Here is a 20,852-nt window from a genome sequence, read left to right as displayed (position 1 = left end):
TTCATTCCCCACAACTCCAATCCATACATCACAGTTGGTACAATCACTTTCTCATATAGAACTCTCTTTACATTCATGCCCAACCCTCTATTTTTTACTACTCCCTTAACTGCCCCCAACACTTTGCAACCTTTATTGACTCTCTGACGTACATCTGCTTCCACTCCACCATTTGCTGCAACAACCGACCCCAAGTACTTAAACTGATCCACCTCCTCAAGTAACTCTCCATTCAACATCACATTCAACCTTGCACCACCTTCCCTTCTCGTACAACTCATAACCTTACTCTTACCCACATTAACTCTCAACTTCCTTCTCTCACACACCCTTCCAAATTCTGTCACTAGTCGGTCAAGCTTTTCTTCTGTGTCTGCTACCAGTACAGTATCATCCGCAAACAACAACCGATTTACCTACCATTCATGATCATTCTCGTCTACCAGTTTTAATCCTCGTCCAAGCACTCGAGCATTCACCTCTCTCACCACTCCATCAACATACAAGTTAAACAACCACGGCGACATCACACATCCCTGTCTCAGCCCCACTCTCACCGGAAACCAATCGCTCACTTCATTTCCTTTTCTAACACATGCTTTACTACCTTTGTAGAAACTTTTCACTGCTTGCAACAACCTTCCACCAACTCCATATAACCTCATCACATTCCACATTGCTTCCCTATCAACTCTATCATACGCTTTCTCCAGATCCATAAACGCAACATACACCTCCTTACCTTTTGCTAAATATTTCTCGCATATCTGCCTAACTGTAGAAATCTGATTCATACAAACCCTACCTCTTCTAAAACCACCCTGTACTTCCAAGATTGCATTCTCTGTTTTATCCTTAATCCTATTAATCAGTACTCTACCATACACTTTTCCAACTACACTCAACAAACTAATACCTCTTGAATTACAACACTCATGCACATCTCCCTTTCCCTTATATAGTGGTACAATACATGCACAGACCCAATCTACTGGTACCATTGACAACACAAAACACACATTAAATAATCTTACCAACCATTCAAGTACAGTCACACCCCCTTCCTTCAACATGTCAGCTTTCACACCATCCATACCAGATGCTTTTCCTACTTTCGTTTCATCTAGTGCTCTCCTCACTTCCTCGATTGTAATCTCTCTCTCATTCTCATCTCCCATCACTGGCACCTCAACACCTGGAACAGCAATTATATCTGCCTCCCTATCATCCTCAACATTCAGCAAACTTTCAAAATATTCCGCCCACCTTTTCCTTGCCTCCTCTCCTTTTAACAACCTTCCATTTCCATCTTTCACTGTCTCTTCAATTCTTGCACCGGCCTTTCTTACTCTCTTCACTTCTTTCCAAAACTTCTTCTTATTCTCTTCATATGACTGACCCAGTCCCTGACCCCACCTCAGGTCAGCTGCCCTCTTTGCCTCACGTACCTTGCGCTTTACTTCCACATTTTTCTCTCTATATTTTTCATATTTCTCTATACTATTACTCTGCAGCCATTCTTCAAAAGCCCTCTTTTTCTCTTCCACTTTTACCTTCACTCCTTCATTCCACCATTCACTGCCCTTCCTCATGCTGCCTCCAACAACCTTCTTGCCACATACATCACTTGCAATCCCAACAAAATTTCCTTTTGCTAACTTCCACTCCTCCTCTAAATTACCAGTTTCTCTTACTCTCACCTCGTCATAAGCCATTTTCAACCTTTCCTGATATTTACTTTTTACCCCCGGTTTTATTAGCTCTTCAACCCTCACTAGCTCCCTTTTACATCCACCTACTCTATTCCCCCACTCTTTTGCTACAACTAATTTTCCTTCCACCAAAAAATGATCAGACACCGTTAGCCATACCCCTAAACACGTGCACGTCTTTCAATCTTCCAAACATTCTTTTAGTTATCAACACATAATCCATTAATGCCCTTTCTACTACTCTTCCATTTGCCACTCTTACCCATGTATACTTATTTTTATCTTTCTTTTTAAAAAAGCTAGCACTTATTACCATCTCTTGTTCAACACACATATCTACCAGTCTCTCACCACTCTCATTTTCACCTGGTACGCCATACTTCCCAATGACACCTTCTACCTCTCCAGCGCCCACTCTAGCATTTAAGTCACCCATAACAACTACATAATTCCTTCTACCCAGTCCTTCTACACACCTAGTTAATTCATTCCAGAACTCATTCCGCTCTTCTTCACTTTTCTCACTACCTGGCCCATACGCACTGACAAACGCCCAACATTCCCTACCCAACCTAACCCTTACCCACATTAACCTAGATGATATCTCCTTCCATTCCACTACTTTACCTGTCATCCATTCACTCAGCAATAAAGCCACACCCTCTCTCGCTCTTCCCCTTTCAATCCCAGACACTCTACCAGACATTTCACCAAACATCACTTCACCCTTTCCTTTCATCTTTGTCTCACACAAGGCCAATACATCCATCCTTCTACTTCTAAACATACTTCCAATCTCACATCTTTTACTCTCTATTGTACTACATCCACGCACATTCAAACACCCCAAAACTAGAGTGCGGGGAGCAGTCACTCTCCCCCCAGCTCCATCTCTCTGTTGCTGTCTCATAGGATTTTTTTACAGGAGAGGGGGTTCCCAGCCCCCTCGTCCCGTCCCTTTTAGTCGCCTCTTACGACACGCAGGGATAACGTTGGCGCTATTCTAATTGTTTTATGCCCCCGCGGCCACAGGGGGCATATATATATATATATATATATATATATATATATATATATATATATATATATATATATATATATATATATATATATATATATGTTTATTTTTCTTAGTTGACCTTTAAGTAGTTTTTACACACAATAGATTTCCTTGTTATTCTAAGAAAATTCAATATCCCCCAATCGAGAATCAAGGAACGTTATTCATTATTATAAACACAGGGTATCTATTTATTATTGAGGCTATTAGCCTCCACGGGTATAGCGTAAAAGTTTGAATGCATTGAATATTTAATTAGCATTTTACAGATGATCATTATTTAGAACCATTAGTATTAGGATGGAAATGAAACTGAAACATAGATTTTGAATATAAAACCAACGCAGAAAGACGAAGACGTAGACACATACAACGGATATTAGTCTTTTGCTACACAATCACAACACCGGATATCCCATCGGCGTCGGCCTCAAAATAGATAGATAATGGAACTGATAAATTTTGTCACACAGACGACACCTTCACATGGTTTTGTCCTATCGAAGAATTCTTCTTGTTTTGATCATTTGTAAATTGAGGTATTAACGTATAAAAAATCCTTTAAATTTAAGCACATTTTCTTGAATAGCTTACGTGTTCAGATTTTGTCAGCTATCAGAGCTAATTTAAACTAATTTTGTAGTCTATTCCAAAGGCTTGATAATAAAGGAATGGTTGTTTTATAATACTATTTATTCGGATATGAACCTTGTTAGTAGACTACTTTTGATCTAATCCTAAATCATGTGGCTCACGAGCTATCACCGACATGAGTAAAGTCATATTAATTTTTCAAGGAAATGAAATTTCTCTCATTTATTGTAACGAACATTCTAACAGCAATAGTTATTATCGCCTTCTATCTTTATTACACGGTACTTCGTCATTGCTAATGCTTTTATTGTCATTATGATCCCAAAAAATCTTAAATTAATATTGATCATAGCCTCAAGAAAATCTATAATAGGTTTCATTTGAAACAAATATTGGCCATATAACTACTGTATTGCATATTTTGTTATTTCTCGTTAACTGATAAGGTCGATTTTCAGTTAAGAATTCTTAATTTCATTTATATCTTTTTATGGTTGATTGCGGTTTCGTAGTGCCAGATAAGTTTGGTTTCTTGTCTTATCTTATAGTAGTCCACTGTTTACTTAAACTGACTATTATGAAGTGACATTTTTAACTTATGTTTGAAGAATTCAATCAGTTATAGCTTGAAGTACTTATTTTAATATATTTTTGTATATATCCCTCTCTTGCTTGAGGGTACACTCGGGCACGCTATTCTATTTAATTTGTCTTTTTCTTGTTTTGTTAAAGTTTTTATAGTTTATATAAGGTTGTATAAGGAAATATTTATTTTAATGTTGTTGCTATTCTAAAAATATTCAATTTTTACTTTTTTCCTTTCCTCACTGAGCTATTTTCCCTGTTTGGGCCCCTGCTTTTCCAACTAGGGTTGCAGCTTAGCAAGTAATAATAATAATAATAATAATAATAATAATAATAATAATAATAATAATAATAATAATAATAATAATAATAATAATAATAATAATAATACCATTGCGTTAAAGATCAAAGGAATACAATGTAACACTCGCCAAGCAATCGACAACGGACAACTAATCGTGGGTTGAAGATGAGGGTTCTATAAATATCTTTAACTGAGTCTTGCTTTGCTACTGTTTTATTCTTTCAAAGTAAGTCGCTGTATAGCTTTCAACATTCGAGTGTGCCACAGAAAACAAATCAATTCTTCATCGATAATTGAAAAACTGTATTATACATTTTTATATATGAAAAATATAATAACATATCTTCTTGTACAAGTAAAAGATGAAAGCAGCTGGTTTTGTTACTACCATTTTTCCAACTTGATATTTAAAATAAAGGTTAAGTTTATTAGTACTAAGCGTCTTAATTTTTGGGGATGGTTGCAAGGAAAATTCTTCAATTTAGGTTAAGGGTTTTGAGAGTAGACGATACAATCAATATTTCTAATATGTATAATACCTAGGAAATTTAAAAACTTTGTATATATGATACGTGTATTTTGTCTTTTTTTTATACGTTCAAATCTTGTCTTTTTCAACTACCAAGTCTCTCCACAAAAATTATAATTTTCTCAATATTTGGATAAAATGGGCATTTTTTCTACTCTCTCTCTCTCTCTCTCTCTCTCTCTCTCTCTCTCTCTCTCTCTCTCTCTCTCTCTCTCTCTCTCTCTCTCATTTATTATGAACCCATGTAAACAAAATTTGCTTTACTCTAACATTTTTAAATGATAAAAAGAGACTGAGGCATAAAGACAAAAGACTACCGAACTAATAAGATGTGTGTACTCCACCTTGACACTTAACGTTATCATTTGTCACCTGAGTCTTATCTCAGATTATCAGAATTTCGCAGATAATTTCTGAATTGGTGACGGTTCATTCCCTACAAAGAAGTAAAAGTATTAGGATTGGTTCATAAAAAAAGGCTGTAAACTAGCGAGTTCAAAAGTCTGTATTATGTATTCTTACAGTTATATATGCAGTCTTTTACATAATAATTTAACATGCTTATTTTTTGATAGAAGTAATAGAATTTCACTAGATATCATTAGATCTTAAGATTTATGCAGCTCTTTTATTATTTTGTAATGGTTTTAATGATATATTCTGAATTTAGTAGATGGTTAGTTGTCTGTATATTTTCATTATATTAATTAATGATAGAATAGAGGAACTAAAGTAAATTAACGATAAAATTTACAACTATGAAGTCTGGTGTCGAACGATTTTTTAGAGGTCGAAAACGGTTAGGCGTAGAACTACACTTAATAGTTTATATAGGAGATATTTATTTTGATGTTGTTACTCTTCTTAAGATATTTTATTTTTCCCTGTTTCCTTTCCTCATTGGGCTATTTTCCCTGTTATAGCTCCTGGGCTTATAGCATTCTGCTTTTCCAACTAGGTTGTAGCTTAGCAATTAATAATAATAATAATAATAATAATAATAATAATAATAATAATAATAATAATAATGAAAAGATATATTTAGATGGTTATTTATACAGTAGATTTGACAATATAAAGTATGATATACTATAAAGATTTGTGATGCTTAAACCGATTTTGTAAATTAGCTAATAATGAAATTATAAATAGAGGTACTGGCAATGCAATAAAACAAAGGTAATCGGAATTCAAGAAGTAAACCTTTCAGTGGCATTTTTGAAATCTTCGACAAAGAAGTACTGGAACTGGTCAAAATGAGTTTTTTCTTTTTCACAAAGTAATTGATGTCAAGTTTTGGGTAACAGCAGAAATATCTGTGCCTAAGACATCGATACAAAAGAAGGCGAAAAGATATAATTTGTACCACCATTAGTTAGTTTATTGGCAGTTCAGAAGTAAGGTCACTGTAATTCCTTCTGAGTATCGACAAAGCTAAATGTGTTTACATGGCTCTGAGGCTTCTAGCTCGTTCACAGACACCCCGAGTACGAAGAGGTCGATCCTATTTCCTCTGATATCACTCAAGTGACATTTACCCCTACCCCCACACCCCCAAACCCTCCACCCCTATTCCTCATATACTAACATGCACCTTTTTTTTATCTGCCTCCAGATGTCTTCTCGTCCTTTTGAAATGTTTCCCATTTTCAACCTGATATTGGTAATGTTATGGGACAGCTCGGTTACTCATTGTAATTCGTGTCAGGTTTTGTTGGCTATTTTCTTTCACGGTCTTGAAAACAAGCAAACTGTCTCTGGTTATTTGTTTCATGCTTTAAAATTATGAAGTAGATCATGGTTCCATCTTCCGAAAGTTTTGATATGAGACAGAGATGGAAATTATCATTACTAATAATTTCTTTGGGAAAATATTCGTATAGATTTATTTTATGTTTTACACCAGTAGCAGTTTACCATAGAGTGCGTATGCTTTCCCATATACTTCTAATTCTGTTTACAGGTTTCAGAAAATGTTAGTATTTAGCTATAATTGGATTCATACATTGGATATAAGAATATTTCCTCAATTGCATTACTCTGTTGTTCATGTTTTTTATGTAATTCTCCTTCATAATTTACTTTATATTTTCCAGATAATGACTAGCTTTAATTTATTTACGTAAAAGAGTAGGCCTATTAGTTTTCAGTTCTGTATTGCCTAGTATAAATAAAATAGGGCAGCTTTTTGTGTAGTAGTCTTATATCTATGATCAGAAAACAAGTGAATCGTTTGCCTTTTTTTCCATTCTGTCAGAATAATAAATGATTCTTTTCCTCTCGTCCAACAGTCTGACTTCCACTATGAGTTCACCGAATGCGATGAATTAGGTGGGCGATGGAGGGTCAGTGTGCCCACCTACGGAGACTGCATTGATGGAGTGCCCACTCCCCCGACTCGCATTGAAGGATGTAGTAAGTATCATGAGAGGAAGTCGAAAATAATATTGAGATTCGCATATGTCCTTTTATGCATTGTAAGTCACATTGGGTTTCTGTTAATGTGGAGTTATTGATGAATTTATTTTTATTTAGACTCTTTAGCTACTTATACGAAATTCTAAGAGTTTTTTACGCTTTTCTATCATTCATCTTAGAGAAAATATATTAATTAAGATTATCATCAGTATTATTATTATTATTATTATTATTATTATTATTATTATTATTATTATTATTATTATTATTATTATTATTATTATTATTTAAAAAGGAAATACGGCATAGTATGCATTTATTAGTATTGGAGATTACAACCATTAATATATAGTTTCTTCTTGGAGAGTAATGTGAACATGTTATCTAAGGGTAGCAACAACCCCTTGGTGATGTGTGTTTTTATTAATTTTATCACCGATTATATGTTATCAATATCTTAGATATTTTGAAGCTAAATTTCAAATAATGTGGTATAGTTTAATCGAAATAACTTACTTTACTTGTCGATTAGTATGATATTCATACTGCCAAGCAATGCTGAGAAGTACTGATATAAATGTCTCTTTAAGATGGCAGAAGATCGTTTCTTCTGCCATGAAAATGCCTTTATTTGGTCTAGTGTCGGAACTGTAAAAGAAGATGCAATATAAAAATCATAAATCAATGGGAAGGCTATTATACATATTGATAAACAACTAAGAATATAGAATACCTGTTGCTAATTGTTGCAGGTGTGTCCTGTGATCCCGGATGGTTCTTTGACCTGAGTGAGCTTGAATGTTCCCGCTGTCCCAACGGGACCTACAGTCTCGGGGGAGGCGTTCACTTCGACAACTGGAAGACGCTGCCGAAAGGTTTCAGTGCGCACACGGAAGCCTTCAAGTCTGCATTTAGTCTTGGGAGACGCCGTGGGGATATTGATTGTGATGAGTGAGTGAGAGCTGGTGATGCTGTAGCATCACTCAACCTTCTACTCGTACTTTACCCCTGTACCCGCTTCCTTACTCTCATCTGTCTGCCTAACAACTTCATAGTAGGCTACAACTGCACACTGGTTCTGAATGGCCTCCCCAGCCTTATTTTCTGGTCTTATACATTAAATTCTATACGTATGTGGTGGATAGCCCCTTGATATTCCGTCTGTGTAGGTTATGTTTATTTTAAAAAGAAAATATTCTTTCCTAACTTTCGGTACGGAATATATTTACTTAGCTTTTAAGAATAAGGTCAACATTTGTTCAGTGGTCAAATTGTGAATTCTTGCAGAAAATTTCATTATACGTCTTGTTTTCTATATGGCAGGCAATACTATTTTTATTTCATGAATGATTTCACAAGTAAATTCTGAGTATCTGAAAAGAGAGAGAGAGAGAGAGAGAGAGAGAGAGAGAGAGAGAGAGAGAGAGAGAGAGAGAGAGAGAGAGAGAGAGAGATTATAGTATAAGTGGATTTTCTGTTATTGTTCATCATGAATATTCTACAGGTTTGGATGGCAAGCAAGTGGTGATGTCCTCGCCAGCAAGGGAGGACCTTGTGCTGCTGTCCTTGGGTACACTGTGAAACTGGTCAAACCTGGAGCTGTGCGCTACACTTACCAGTACCCAGATGAAAATATTATATTCGAGTTCCAGGTACGTCTAAACATATTTTTGGTGGTATTTAAATGCTAGTTTTCCATGGTAAATATTAGGTAATGTATTTCCAACATTGGCATGGTCAAAAATTACGTGTCGCTTTTTAGCCAGAATGAACTTCGTTTTGGTGACGTCTTAAGTTGTATTCAGATGTAACATTTGACCTGAAGTCTTAAAAGCTTATTTATTTTTCTAAATTTGCACCTGCTACGTCGTTATAACTGCGTTGTTTCATTTTTCTTTAATGCACTTATGTCCAAAAATCTATTCTTTGATTGTCTATGAGACTAATCTCTTAACACACTGCCAAGTAAACATATACAATAATCGATTCGTGCAATTATTTTCCTACAATAATTTCTCCAGTTTTTGAGGAAATTTTCGAATATATCTCTTAAGTGCATATATGATAATAAGAATTTTACAATTCTATTACTAAAGTACAGTACTGTCTTATGAAACTATCTTATCAACCAAATTGAATACCATGAACAATATAATGAATTATGAATTTTGTAGGCGCAAGATGACCAATGCCAAGGCCTTGACGATGCAGACAACTACAAGTGGCCTAACTCATCGCGCGACGGACAGTGGAAGACTATCACGGTCAAGCTGAACAAGGGCTTGAATGTGCTGCACTGGAAGACCATTGGAATTGAAGCGAGGGCCTCCATACAACCTGTGCTTATTAAAAGCATCCAGATAAGTGGTAAGCTTTGGTAACTTTCAGTGAGAATCTATATATTTTCTATATTTCTGAATTTGACTTTATTCATAGCAAATCTTCAACTACATTTGATGGGCTTAAACATTGTGTAAAAGAAAATAACCGCTTCTTAGCCATGGTGCACAGTTTGAGACTGAAAAAAAAAAAAAAAAAAAAAAAAAATAAAAAAAAAAAAAAAAAAAAAAAAAAAAAAAAAAAACATTTATATAAGAAATAAAAAAATAAAAATGAAAATCAGGACTCAATAGGAAAGTCAATAAAATGATAAGACTTTGTAGATTTAGTCTGAGTCCCTGCAATGTTGACTATTTTGAATTGCTTTCATGGAATAATTTTCCATATACACAGGAAAGCCAGTTTAACTTAGTTGTTAATTGGAGAGTATTGAACATTTCTCAGGATTCAAGAAGGCAGTTCAGCTCACTATATTCAAGAGCACTGGAAGATTAGATAGGGTTGATGAAAAAGGCAGTGTAATGATGGAGCCGTCAATGTCCCAAGCACCTTTAGCAATATCTTTAGCTTCAATGGGGAGTCCTCTTAATCTGCTGCTTTCCACTATAGCATCTGAAAGTGAGCTTTGAGCATATGCTGCTGCAGGATGACATCAGTTGGTGGTAAATTTTTAATTGATGGAGGTTTCTTACAGCCAAGGTACAAGTGACCCCGCACATCATTCATTTTCGTACAACTCTTTTCTCCATAGACTAGTAAGAAAAAGGTATCTACTGTTGCCTTGAGCTGTGGCTGGGTAGCTCCAGGCTCTCTTAAGTACCATATCAACACCTGGTATGTTATTCTCAAGAAATTTGAGCACTAACTGTTTTCCGTTTCTAAGGTGGCATGACACCATATCAAAGCCTGTTCTGCATATATGATATCCAATAAACCAGCACAACTATCATTACTTAGGGTGTGTAAGATTTGGGTGCGATCCATCATGACTTTCATCATGTAGCTGCAGAGGGTGATGTATGCTTCAGTAAGAGTGACTGTACAATCCAGTTTATTGACCAGTTAGATGTTGTGTGGAAAGTGGTCCCCGCAAAGAATATTGTTAAGTAGATTCTTATTCTTGGTATTATGAAGAACAGCTATTTGGCATTGAAGTGTTTTACTAGGGTCAGTGGAAATTTCCTTGCTCTTTATTTTCTTGCCTGCCAGCTTATGGTCTTTAGCACTTATATTTTCTTTACTGTGGAAGTCAAACAAGACCATTTTCTTCGCGGAAGGAGGGTAATAGACCAGTCAAGTAAGACTGTTGATGCTTGCAGCTAGGTCTCTAGTGGTTCTTAAAACTGGGCAGACTATGTGGTACAGTAACTGAACAACATTAACTAACACCACGTCTGGAGGAGATGGAGTTTTGTCAGAGATAATGAAGCCTGTCGCTCCTAGTCAAGCAAGTGTACTTATTGATAATGAAGTGAGATACTGGACTCAACTCAAAGGGGAAATCATCAGTTATCTCCACATTGCATTGCTGTGCCACTACTATAGGTCAGCTGAACATCATTTCCTTATCATAAATAGCCTTACCCTTGACAGTGACGCCCATTATCTTAGCTTCATTCTTTATAGTACTTTTTAAGTTATTGCCAAGAAAACGAGAAACCCTAGATCCCTTTCAAGATGCACAATCGTGATTAGAATGGGCTCAGAATGAGTTGACAGTCATTGGTCCGAAAATCACCAGTGTCTTGGCTTTGTTTGCTGGATGTTCTTCCAGTCAGTCTTGCTGAACATTAAAGCCTACCTGCTCACTTGGTCTGTCATTCTCATATATTTGGGAAAGCCATGCATATCATTGCTGACTAAACCTGACTGCATCAGACTGTAAGTTTCAATACTTCAACAGGCAGAATTTTTACTGGTAAGTGAGATGGATTTAGCTGTGAAAATTTGGTGTACTGCTCTAGCATTGTTGATTGAGAAAGGACATTTCATGTTTCTCAAGTCAAGGAATCTTGAGTTGCATCACCCCAATGTTTCTACTGTCAATGATACTATCCAGATGTCGAGGGACTACATGAGCATGGCATGGGTGCTCTTAATTTCGTTGGGTTTTGCAATATAAAAATAGTAGTTGTCGGCCCAGTTAGATATGAGCCCAATCTCTAATCTCAGTACATGTTTCCTGTGGTATTCTTACTGATTTTCCGATACAAACATAGCCACTGACTTATAGAAATGTTAACATACTTGAGGTGAAGTTTTAAAGATAGACTAAGAGAGGTATGTTTTTTGTAGCCACCACAAAGGTCAGTGATTGTGCTCCTGTTATAAGGCTAAAACACAATTTCAGGAATCTCATTGGTGTTTTCAACGACTTTGTGATGAGCAAAGTCATGAAGATGGTAGTCTTAAGGCCTATGTTTTGCCAAACTTTTTTCTTGATCTTTCTTGCCTGCTTCTCAATATGGTCATGATCTTGGTTTGTGTTGATCTTGACTATTTTCAATAACTGCCCAAAGTTGTTTTCAAATCCAATTATACACTCATAACCTTTAATGTAGAACACTTACATCCTTTCACCAAAGTTTGTTGTAACTGTGGATAGGAACTGTGTTCTTTATACATTGCATGAAGCAGCAAGATGCATAAAGTATAGTTTTGAAGTTGATCGAGTTTTTTGTCGTGTTCTCAGCTGTAGTGGAAAGAACAGATCTTAGTGCTTCTTCCTCAGGAATGTTCATGATAGAGTGGGTAATGGGAATAGCAAGACATGGTACATGGTACAGTGCATCAGTAGCATGCGGATGAATTACACCACCGAGTATAACTATCACCACATTAGCCCTCGGATCTTGGCTCTCAACACAAAATTTCTGTAGCATTTGTTTAAAGGTCATATTGTTACCCCTTTCTACAATTATACAATTCCTGACCTGGACCCACCATTTGTTGGTTCTTACTGTGGTTTTATGCTGTTTTCCATAAAACAAAAAATCACTACACTGATTTCAACAACCTCTTAGAAATACTAATGTTATACCATAAACACACTATTTTTCAGTTCATTGTATTTACTCTCTCGTGCATAACAACAATAGCTTTATTTTTGAGCTAAAACTTCCCTTCTTGAGAGTAGAAAAACCCCCATCTCTTTTCATCTTGCTTGTAAAGATGATCATCTAGATATCTACAGTCTTAAATGTCAGTAAGTCTCCCTGGTATTACAGTATTGAAAAGACATTTGTATTATCCCTTCCCAGTAACCATTATGATTATGAAGTTGTTAGACACCGTGAAAATACTCGGTGTGAAATAAGGAAAAATTGCGGATAACCAAACATTTTCAAAATAATCTCCACCTTTTAAAACTCTTTAAAATAGGCATTAGATGTCACCCTATGTCATCAGCATCAAAACTTGAAAGTTAGTAAGTTTTCAATGTGGCACTGGCAGCCATCTTGAATTCTGAAAAATGCTCAACATTGCCCAGGTCGCTTATAAGCTAATTTGGCTATTCTATTCATAAAGAACATTTTTTATGAAAAAGATTAGAAGAGTTAACATTGTTGGGTTTCACTATATAAGCAATGGGGCTGGTACTTGGACTGATAAACTTTTGTCAGAGGATGGTGTAGATAAAACAAAGGATTAAAATGTTTATGTTGTCACTATTCATTGAAATGTGGATGTTATTTCCTCAAATTTATATTTTTTTATTACACAGATTATTTTTTTTTAACTATGTTTAAGTGGAATATATTTTAGTTGCATTTATAGTATTTTAAGAACAATTACAAAAATTACATAGAAAGATATACAAACATAACGTTATTACAGTGAGGGCAGGTGTTTAAGATAATTAAAGTTCTTATTGTCTCAATATTTTTTATATAGAGTGCATTGTTTTTATGCTCATGAAATCGTAATCATCAGAAAGTTTAGACAGACATGCATATATACGGTCAGATTTATATACTATGTCACGTCCTTTACGAGTAAAATGAGTCAATGAAATTAGAAGTCATCTATTGACCAAGACCATCCCATTTTTGATAACTCACCCAAATAGGAATTAATCTCCTGAACAGAGACACCAAATAATTATACAAAGTACGTATACTTCATTATGGCTTACTTGTCCTTGAGGAAGAATCTCATGTTTAAAATATTTTCTATGTTCCCCATTAGTGCAATGATTCTTTAGCTTTCCTTTATAGTTTTTAGATTTTTTGGGTATCTAAGGAGGTGCAAAATGTTAGATGGCTGGATTTGATAGAAATCTCTCGTTTCCTTGTATTTGACATACATTTTTACTTTTGACTGCAATTTTCTTAATCATATTCTCTTGTTCTATATTTCAGAAGTTTTTTTTTTCATATCTCTCAGATTAACTCATTTTGTACAAGTTTGCGTGTGAGACCATGTTTCATATTAATATTATAACTCAATTATCCATATGTTATATAGGTGTCGCTCATTCGTCGGAATGCACGCCTTGTCCTGAAGGTACATTTAGCGGACCAGGTGCGAATTCATGCACAGAATGTGAAGAAGGAACATTTGCTGCAAGGGGATCATCAGAGTGCTTGCCATGCGATTCGGAAACGGAGTATGCACCCAAAGGATCTCCTAAGTGTTTGAAGAGACCTCCCTGCACTGCAAAAGACTACTACGAAATTGACTCGGCTTGTGATGAAAATAATCAGGTGAGACAGCTACTACACTTACCAGTGATTGATTGGTTAATTTAATTTTATAGACTGGGGTTATCCTTATTTTGATCATAAGGGCATAGATAGATGGCGTGTTGTGTGCTTAAAACTAGAACTACATATAAGTAATTTAACTGTCTAAGTAGATAAGTTCTTGAAAACATCATGAACAGGGGATGTTTTTCTGATTGCTATTGTCTATCACTTTTTATAGAGCTCAGGAACTTATCATCTATGTAAATGTGTACAGTATGTGAAATGTATGATACAATTAGAAACTCGTGTGGTATGAGAGTCTTTTGTTTATAAAAAGGATATACTTGAGGATTTGATAAATTACTTTAGGACTTTATCTATTCTCAGACTAGAGCCATCTACAAATGGATTGAGAACCGTGTCTGTCGAGAGCAGATGGAGGGATCTGTGTCTCTTCCACCTTCAGGAAAAGTAAAGACTTGCCCTCCTTGTAACCCTGGAATGCATTACACTCCAGGAATAGGTAAGTCGAATATAAAAGATTACTTTTAATACCTGTATGACTGGTTGGAGGTTACGAAAGTCTTATTTTTTTATTACTTTTGTGATGTGTTCATAATTGTTCTTGCAACTTATAAAAAGAAAAAAATAACAAATGAGAAATCTTCCAAATGATGCAGAGTTAAGAAGACGGTTGAGCTCTTGTTCTACGAAAAATTGGGGAGTAAGTCAGCTGAAAAAGCTAAGAGCTGTCTGACCGAGATGAAGAGAAATTAAACTATCCCATCAAGACAATGCAGGCAATTTTTTATTGTCTACAAGCTCTATAAGTTTGTTACTACATGTAACAGGATAAAGAAGGTATTAGACAATATTATTATATAAACTATTACAGAAGTCTTTTATACATAAAAATAGGTCGTGCAAGGTTCAGTTATATTGGAAGCATTTATTACTGCAATGATTTGTCCCTACGTGAGCACAAATCATTGTCCTCTAAAAGGAGTATGACTTCAGTGAAGCTGGAACAGTCGTTTAAACTTTTAACAAAGTGGTTAGTATTTGTTGGTGGGTGAAGGACTGAATCATCCCTTTTGCCACGTGAAGTTACCTTAACTTAGACTTTGGCTGCAGTTCAGTACACACATACTTCTATGCTGCCTTTTAATCTAGCAGTCTTATTCTTTTGTTTTTTCTTTCAAATTGAATAAAGGGACTGGCATATTATCTTGTTGAAAAGATGTTAATGGAAAAAGCCAAGGATATATAGTGTTTACTGATAACTGTAATTGTGAGACTGTTTTCGGTGCTACCTTCTGTTATCCAACATACTTGTTCCTGTCAGGTGACATGTTTGTTGCTATTCTATCCCTCGTGTGTGTAGTCTTAAAAAGAACGATGACAACATGAACCTAAGGAAGTTTATATTCCTTAGACATCGCTGGTGCTCTATTGGAGGACCAGTTCTGCTATGGCAGAGTGTGAAGAGGAGGGACAATACTTATTTACTTTCTTCAGTCTTCCAATACTGGAAAGCCACTCATATTGTATCACCTGGCTATGCCGTTGTGGTCTCTTTCCCCATGGGAGTGTCGTCATTTGCGAGCATGATTCTGGAGAAAACAAATTTTAAGTTTTTCCTCCTCCCCTGCCTCATCTTTGTTAGAGTCTTTGCTGTAACCTCAAGGTGAAGAACAAATACAGGACATCATCGAATACTGTTAGTCCAGAAAGACCAATTGATTGCATACGTGTGACTCCTACCATTTCTTTCCCCATGAGAGACACAGTGTGGTACCAAGAACGTTCCACTTGGGAAAGGAATCCCTGTAAAAAGTCGTCATTGAGTGCGCACCGAGAACTTATCCATTGAGGAGGGTGAATCTAGTACATTCTGACCTCAGAAATGCTTCCTTCCCTGAGAATATGTTTAGGTATGTGGTAAAGGTGTTTCATGCCTGCTACCAATGCTTAGTCTCATATGAGGCTAATCACTCACACCCTCATGTAGGATGATAAACGCTTGGAATCTACTGTCATGGAAGCCACTTCCAAGACCATCCTAAATAGTTTTCTATTTTGACCACAGGTTGGGATTAGTCATATACTTCCCCTCAATCCAGAATTTGACAATTTCTAACTGCAGAAGAAATATCCAGACTTTGTCTTCTCAGACAGAAGGCAGCGACCTTACTTGTGAGCCTTTAGGTTCCGAAGGACCATGAGGGAGAAGAATGCATTCAAAGTCTTCAAGACAGTTCTACATCCTTACAGTCTACCACTCCCAAATGTTCATGTTTACCTCTTCTAATGCCTACACATATGAGGTTTTCCTCTTAGGATTTCTTGACGATCAGCTCTCCTGTCTCTCAAGGAAGCAATGATTCAGGGTACGGACGAGACAGTGGGCTTTCCTTTTCCCACAATCTGAAAATTGTGTTTAATTGCTAAGCTCAGATTTGTGACCTAGCAGAAGATAGAAGACAAAAGTATTCTGATAACACAATAAACATTCGCATCAGGAAATGTAGGAAGGTAGTGTAGCCACTCTGCATGACTAAGAACTTTCAGCTCTACAGTGGCAATGTAGTCTGAGACATCTCTCATCACTGAAAAGCTCGTTTTTCACGGGTTCCTGTACCAGCTATTGCTCCAGAGTTGTTGGAAGTGCCATTCGTCACCAGATAATTATTTCCATACCTTCTGATTTTATTTTTTTTTTTACAGAAAATGTGGGATGATCGGGCTTGAGGGTTGATTGACGAGATATTCTTTAGGGAGTTCCATAATCCCACCTCTAGGGATCCTGCTAACAGTCGTATCCAAGGAAGGGTGTGGAACACCTAGGGAGCCAGAACTCTTTGGGTACCTGGTCTCAGAAGTAAGCACACACATACCAACCTATTGGAAATCGAAACGTTATTAGCATTCCAAACTTCCCAACAGGGTCTCATAGGAAACCCGATAACATTGAAGTAGGACAACTCCACCGTCTTGAATTATGTCTACAAGCAAAGAGGTTACAGTTTAACAGACCCTTTGCTATTGGGCAAGTAGAAATATGCTTGGGCAGCCGACAGCATGACAGAAATGTCATCAAGGTCCATTCATGCATGGGAGACAGGTTTCTTCCTCTTTCGGAATCACCAGTACTGCTCTCCAATTTCAAAACATCTTTCAGAGAACTGCTCTCCAGTTCCTTGAATATCAGCAGCATTTGGATCACATTTCACCACGCCAGTTACTTCAGGATGCCTTAGTCTTTCCAGCTGTTTAACTGGTTTATAGATTAATCAGGTCTGTTAATGATGTTGGCCTCAGAATAACCATAGCAACTTAAGAAATAGATATCTGTTTGAGGCTTGAGGTGAGGATGGCAGGTTCATCCTTGCCAAGATTCTTGGGCATGATGTGTCGTACTATGCTAGCGGAATTTTTAGATCTTTTTCAGAGGCAGGTCTTCTGAAATCTTTTTAACTTTTAAAATGACATCTTTGCTTTTATGGTTTTAAGTGAATATTTGTTTATTCTTTATACATAATAAATGATGTCGGTGTCAATGAACTTTGATGTCAGGATGCCAGAATCCTTAGAATCAATCAATCAATCAGTCAGCCTATCAGTTTCTGAGGTAAAAGGCTGCCACTCGGCCTTTAACCAGAGTCTATAATGAGGAGCTCAGATACATCCCCATATGAAGATCAGCCTAGGCTTCTAGTAATTATGAATGATCTTCCTTCTCTAGGAACTCAAGTCCCTTTTGGATTGTCACTCAAGGTCCTTCAGGTCCCTCAAGTGGACTCTGCAAGAACCCTTAATTGGACATCAGATAGGGTTCATCCACCAAGTCTACACAGGAGACTGGGCCTGGGTGTTGCGAATATGCATATTTCTGATGTCATGAGTCATTTTCAGATGATGGAAGGCTTTCTTCTCCTTTGATCTAGAATTAGTGCCCAAGATCCAGAGCTTAGTCCGGCACAACTCCAAATTTAAGTCCTCCATTCCTTCTTTATAAATGGGATCCAAAATAACTTGCTCTTCTATCCTATGAGGACACAATAACATTACCTAGAGAACTGAGGTCCCTTTGTAGAGCACCAGACACTTACCCATGCCAAAAGGGTAAAGAAGGAGATATCCTAGAACATTGTTTCTTTTGACTCGTACATTTTCAGAGGTACTGACCCCACAAGGCCTAGCTTTTAAGATCTTGTCAGTGGTGCTCCCACAGATCCCTGTGTAACCTTATCTTTGGTCATGGAGTAGCCACTCAATAAGTTATGTTGTGAACCTAGTTCCCTCACAGGATAAGAAGCATCTTGTCCAAAATTTTGCTTATAATGTAAGACTAGAAGAAGTAATTATGTCCAGCTTTTTTTCCTCTTCTTCCCCACCTTGGAGTACAGCAGTCGTTCCATTATGTGCTGGACCTGATGCTAGGAGGAGGTAATCTTCACGACTGAGTAACTTCTTTACAAGTTTTGTATTGAAGTATCAGTCTCATCCTCCCTGATGATGTTAAGGGTGGAAGTAATGTAAGCAAACCCATTTCTCATAATGACCATATATTTAAACAACATATCCTTTCTGATAAAAGTTCTTCTGCTACCACATACCAGTCTCCTGGTAAGGACTTAGTCTAACTCTTGCAACATGTTCCTGCTCAGGTAGGTAGGAGGCTAACAAGAGTCATGACATTCACTCCTCCGGAGGACCAAAGTGCATCAACATTTTCCATGATAGAAAACCAGTCAGTTTAGTTATAAGAATTTCCTCCCTCCCAAGGATGAGGCTCTTATCAAAAGATGATGGTTTGAGTCCTTTAAGTTACACTGCCTGCCTCAACCACCCCGCAAATCTAAGGACAAGGTCAAAGTGAAGGTTACTTCATCTGGCGAGTGGACAGTGCTTACACTCAACCTACCAGCCACTACTAACTACTCGTTAAAAGTTCAAGCAGCCGTTCCAGCTTCGTATAATTAAGGAAAATAAAAATTACTTGAAAACATTTGTAATTTTGCTAAAAGTTCTTTGGTTAGGTAATGTTCTGTTCTTGATTAATCAGCTGTGTCTCTCATTAAGTCAAATAATTAAAACCTCTCTTTTGATCGGTTCAGTGCATGTTAGCGTGAAAAAAATTATGTACTCTTCTACCATCCTTCATTGTGTAACCATATTTAAGTGCTTAATAAATGAAAGTGCTATATATGTGTATTTTGTGAAAATTATATATTTAGGGAGTTCATTTGCATTCTTTGAAATGTTACTCTACTTTATGATTGATGTATATATATATATATATATATATATATATATATATATATATATATATATATATATATATATATACATACATATATATATATATATACATATATATATATATATATATATATATATATATATATATATATATATATATATATATATATATATATATATATATATAGGTAAATGGGTTTTCAGTCACACTTATACAGCCATTGGCTACTATTACTATGAGCCATTTCTTCGCAATATATATATATATATATATATATATATATATATATATATATATATATATATATATATATATATATATATATACAGTATATATGTATGTATGTATGTATATATAATATATATATATATATATATATATATGTATATATATATATATATATATATATATATATATATATATATATATATATATATATATATATATGTGTGTGTGTGTGTGTGTGTGTGTGTGTGTGTGTGTGTGTTTGTGTGTGTGTGTGTGTGTGTGACACCATAACTCCCGTTAAACTTTATTTTATCAAGACAAAGAGGTTTTATATAGATTAACGTACATCATTCTTCAGTTTGATGACTTTTTTTTTATTACATACAGTTTATAAAATATTGCTTGAGCATAGTGTGAGCACAGCATCCAAGTAACTACGTGAGAACCGAATCAGATAAAAAAAAACTAAAAAAAAACTCAATAATATTGAAACCTTTTTATTATAAAGAAAGGCATTATAAAAAGGCTATATTACATAGCGGCTGAAATAAATACTTTCTTTTTATTTATCATAAGATTCTTATAGAAGGATAGTGAGGTATTAAATGTTAGCCATATATTTGCTGGATGAAAGTTTTTTCATTCAAATGTCAAAAGAAACACTATTCATGCAGATACAATTTTATTCATCAGTCATGTTTACAAATAAAACATAGTTATTTAAGGACTTGATCAATGCTTGTTATTTTTTTCATTAATGACAGTATTGCCTTTTTCCATTGTATTCATTCTTTGCATTCCTATTGCTACATACTTCAGCGATAAAGCCCAAATTGATATTTTTTTTTTTTTTTTTTTGCCAGAAAATTTCTGGTCTCTTTGCATGTACAATTACATTAGTATTTTCCTCCTCAGGATGTACAACGTGTCCAAGGGATACCCACAGTGATGGCATCTCTCCATGTCGTGCTTGTCCACCCAGCACAGCACCCAACTATGGCTATCGGTATCAATGGTGGTCATCCATGCCCCCCAACATGGCTGCCACATGCATGCCAGCCGAAGGTAAGTAACCATTTGTATTCACGGTAATTTTCACATGCTTTCTATCAAGTAATTTGTGACTTA

General features: G+C 35.9%; 1 protein-coding gene across 2 annotated transcripts in view; it reads left to right on the top strand.

Annotated features, from left to right (window-relative positions):
• The window catches only part of LOC137619495 (endosome/lysosome-associated apoptosis and autophagy regulator family member 2-like), a 46,118-nt gene that overhangs the window by 10,886 nt on the left and 14,380 nt on the right, over nucleotides 1-20,852 (top strand). For both annotated transcript variants that reach the window (XM_068349572.1, XM_068349574.1), the window contains exons 2-8: nucleotides 7,076-7,199; nucleotides 7,955-8,153; nucleotides 8,707-8,854; nucleotides 9,377-9,569; nucleotides 14,010-14,248; nucleotides 14,618-14,753; nucleotides 20,640-20,789. In XM_068349572.1, the coding sequence (XP_068205673.1) occupies nucleotides 7,076-7,199; nucleotides 7,955-8,153; nucleotides 8,707-8,854; nucleotides 9,377-9,569; nucleotides 14,010-14,248; nucleotides 14,618-14,753; nucleotides 20,640-20,789 (1,189 nt within the window). The remainder of the gene's footprint in view (nucleotides 1-7,075; nucleotides 7,200-7,954; nucleotides 8,154-8,706; nucleotides 8,855-9,376; nucleotides 9,570-14,009; nucleotides 14,249-14,617; nucleotides 14,754-20,639; nucleotides 20,790-20,852) is intronic.

This window comes from Palaemon carinicauda, chromosome 26 (assembly GCF_036898095.1).
Source record: "Palaemon carinicauda isolate YSFRI2023 chromosome 26, ASM3689809v2, whole genome shotgun sequence".
NCBI lineage: Eukaryota > Metazoa > Arthropoda > Malacostraca > Decapoda > Palaemonidae > Palaemon > Palaemon carinicauda.
Note: the sequence above shows the minus strand (reverse complement) of the source record. Positions and strands in the feature narration are given on the sequence as shown.